Source organism: Bison bison, unplaced genomic scaffold, assembly GCF_000754665.1.
Source record: "Bison bison bison isolate TAMUID 2011002044 unplaced genomic scaffold, Bison_UMD1.0 scf7180017850463, whole genome shotgun sequence".
Lineage (NCBI taxonomy): Eukaryota > Metazoa > Chordata > Mammalia > Artiodactyla > Bovidae > Bison > Bison bison.
Window position 1 is genome coordinate 20,934 of NW_011481036.1, and position 3,773 is coordinate 24,706.

Consider the following 3,773-nt stretch of genomic DNA (forward strand, 5'->3'; position numbering starts at 1 on the left):
GCCCCCCCCCCAGCCACATGCCTCACCTGTGTCCCCACGGAGCCTGGGAGCTAGAGACGGGTGGCCTGAGCTCCTGGTGGTGCCAGGGGGGCCAGGCGTGGCTGCAGTGGGGGTCTCCTTGGCCGGGACTCCTCCTGAAGGTGTGTCCCCCGTCCGGGAAGGCTCACGACAATCCTTGTAACCTGAGAGATAATAGAGAGAACCCAGTAATCCCTGTCTCTGTGTTCTGAGGCTTTCTTCCCAGGATGCCAGGTTTTAGGAGGACTCTATCAAGAAGAACACAAATAGGAACTGGTTTTCCTGTTAAAATGTCAGCCCACCAAGGGCAGGCATGCTCTCTGGGCCTGTGTGTTCTCGAAATGTGTTCTAAGAAATGGCCACATGCTTGTTCATGGTTCATTAGTGGGTGATCGATTTGATTTTTTTCATTAAAACATACACTGAGAAAAGGGGACCCGCAGGGCTTCCCTGGTAGGAGTCCGCCCTACAGTGCAGAGGACACGGTGGCACAGGCAGCACTGGCCGGCAGATTCTTCACTGAGCCCCCAGAGGAGCACCCATCTCTCTAGGCATTGTCCAGCTGCCCTCACAAGTGGGTGCAGATCCTCAGGCCCACCTTTATCCCAAATCCTTGCCGCTGAAAGACACGTTAATTTTTGGCAAGCTCATGGGGAGCTGGTGGGCAAAGAAGCTGCAGGTTTGCTACAGATGACCAACCTAAAGCCCAGAGAGGGCAAGGAATTTTCCTAAGGTCACACAGCTAAGGAGCAACACTGGGCTTCAGATCCAGCAGGCCTACCTGGTTCTGAATGGAGACCTCTTTCCCTGTGGGAACAGACAGAAATAAAGCCCGAGGCTGGCCTCACCCCGGTCACTCCCCCTGCCTGGCTCACTCCACTCCAGCCAGGCTGTGGGCTCTTCTCTCAAGACCCCACCACAGGGCCTTTGCACATGCTGACCCCTCTGCTCAGAAAGCGCCTTTAGCTCCTCTCCAGGCTCCGCATCACAGCTGACATCTTTACAATGAACCACAGCCCTCACCCCCTGCTGCCACCCCCACCAAGCACTCCACTTCCGCCCCACCAACCTCACTGCTGTGTCTCAAACCAGCTGAGCACACTCCCACCTCACGGCCTTTGCAGGTTCATGTGACTGCACTTACGGAACACTCTCCAACCAGGTATTTGCATGGCTTTCCCCTTCTTTTTTTCCTTTTCATTTTATTTAGAGTGCCCTGCATGGCAGGTGGGATTTAAGTTACCTAACCAGGGACTGAACCCTCACCCCCTGCATTGGCAGGGCAGAGTCTTAACCGCTGGACCAGCAGGGGAGTGCCCCCGACCTCTTGAGGCTGTCACTTAACTGGCATTTCCTTAGTAAGTCATCTCCTGACCATCCCATTTTAAATGACAATTCTTCGCTCCCCCCCTTTACCCTCCCTTTCTCTGTCCATCATGTTCCCAGGGTTGGGACTCATGCCTGCCACTCAGCAAACACCTGAGGCATGAACTAATGCCTGTGTCTTCAAACTCCATCGTCCAGGAAGCCTCAAGAAATGTTGCTTCAAATGAAATGGAAAGACAATTCAACCTTCATAAGCTTCCATCTTCATCTCCTGTGCACTCTCTCTAGACCTACACGGCGATCTCACAATTGTTTGTTCATTCATTCATTCAACACAGATCCCGTGGAATACAGATTAACGCTCCCCAAAGATGTCCAAGCTCTAACCCTCAGAACCTGTGAATATGTTACCTTTCGTGGAAAAGACTTTGCAAACTGACTAAGGGCCCAGTCCTTGAAATGACGGGTTTATCCCATATTAACCCAAGGGAACCTGATCTAATCACATAAATCCTTATTCTTAGAGAATCTATCCCAGCAGTGGGCTTCCCTGGTGGCTCAGTGGTAAAGAATCTGCCTGCCAGTGCAGGAGACATGCGTTCAATCTCTAGGTCGGGAAGATCCCCTGGAAAAGGGAATGGCAACCCACTCCAGTATTCTTGCCTGGAAAATTCCAGGCAGGAGGAACTTAGTGGGCTATAGTCCATGAGGTCACAAGGAGTTGGACACGACTGAGTAACTAACACACACACAAATCCTCACTGTAGTGACAAAGATGTTAAGGTAAAAAAGGACCACAGAGATGCAACATTGCTGACTTTGAAGATGGAAGAGGGGGCCGTGCACCAAAGAATACAGGAGCCTCTAGAAGCTAGAAAAGGCACAGGAACAATCTTTCCCTTCAGCCCCAGAAGGAATACAGCCCTGCCATCTTTGATTTCAACTAGTGAGAGACCTCAGCAGGGCTTCTGACCTCTAGAACTGCAAAATAATAAGCTCGTGTTGTCTTCAGCCCCAGATGCGTGGTGGTCTTATGGCAACAATAGAAACTGACCTAGCTAAACCTGAGACAGCTAAAACTCTAGCAGAGATGATGTGCCCTCAACGGGCAATGCAATTTTCTCAACTCGTCTTCGCTGCTCAGAGAAGCCCCTTCCTTGTGGGGTCTCCTGGTGGAAATGATGCCATCTCCTCCGCAAGCTTTTCCCCACTGCTCTACGAGAAATAATCGCTGTGTCCCTGGGATTCTACAGCTGTTGTTCATTTATGGTAAATAACTCTAACAAGCAGTGCAGTGCGGTTTTAAGTGATTTCACACACATTTTGCTCATTGAATTGGGACCTGAGGTCACCCAGCCCCTTGTTCTAATTCCAGTGGAGTCACAGCTGGAACCCTGGCAGCCAGACTCCAGAATTCACACTTGCAATGACTTCAGTAATTCCCCAGTCCAACGAGCAAACTGTGTGTGAAATAGTTTAAAATGGATCTCAGCCGCAGCTCCTGAGTTCAACTTCCCCGAGCCTCATTCCCCTCCCTCCCACCTGAAACTCAGGGGCAACACCAGGACCTGTGAAAGTGTTAATCGCTCAGTTGCGTTCGACTCTTTGTGACCCCATGGACAGTCGCCCGCCAGGCTTCTCTACCCATGGGATTCAGGACTTATGTCATGCAGTTAATGTGTTCCTGGCACTGTCCTTGACTCTTTCCAGGGGACCTGGAGCTGCGGCCTTTTTACTTGCTTTTTTCGAAGTAAGGAATTGCAGCTCAATGAAGCCGAGTCATTTTTTTCAAGGCCACCTTGCTAATAAGGACATAATTTCTGTCGTTTCCATCTCTCCCCACCCAACCCTGCCCCTCTTCCCAGTACTAAGGTTGCACATGTGACCCCTGGGGTTTCCATCGCGCAGTGCCCAGTTCCGTACTTATCTGTGCTCACGCACCCCTTCTCCCCGACCAGAAACAGGTGGGGTCTCAGAGGCCCGGACACTGCCGCCCTCAGAGCTGCGGGCGCGCAGCATCCGACCGCCTCCGCCGCGAGGGGGCGCGACGAGAAAGGGAGGCGGCGCCCGGCTGCAGAGACCGAAAGCTCTGGAATCCTGGCCACACGGCACGGCACCTCTGGAAACTGAGCCCTAAGTCACGACTAGGGTGCCCCCCCCCCCAAATCTCGGCGGCTCCAAGGCCTGCTACGTGCCCCCGCCCCGTCCCTCCGGCGGAAGAGCGACACCGAAGCAGCAGACAGACCCGGGGTGGGGGTGGGGAGGGAACTACAGCGCGCTTCAGGCTTTTATAGCTGCGGGCTTGGGCCAGCTGGCCAATTAGGAGGCGTACCGCTCCTGTGTCGTCACACCGCGCTGGGCCATAGACGTCCCCCCGCCCGCCCTTCCTGCCGAGGCTTCTCTGTCTCTGTCTCTCTCTTTCTGTCTCT

The 3,773-nt window shown here is 53.2% G+C and overlaps 1 protein-coding gene across 1 annotated transcript in view; it reads right to left on the reverse strand.

The window, feature by feature from the left end:
* Window positions 1-3,773, reverse strand: part of SSC5D (scavenger receptor cysteine rich family, 5 domains) — a gene marked incomplete at its 5' end in the record, with an annotated part of 22,126 nt that overhangs the window by 8,519 nt on the left and 9,834 nt on the right. The window contains 1 exon segment of the mRNA XM_010848664.1: window positions 27-182. Within this exon segment, the coding sequence (XP_010846966.1) occupies window positions 27-182 (156 nt within the window).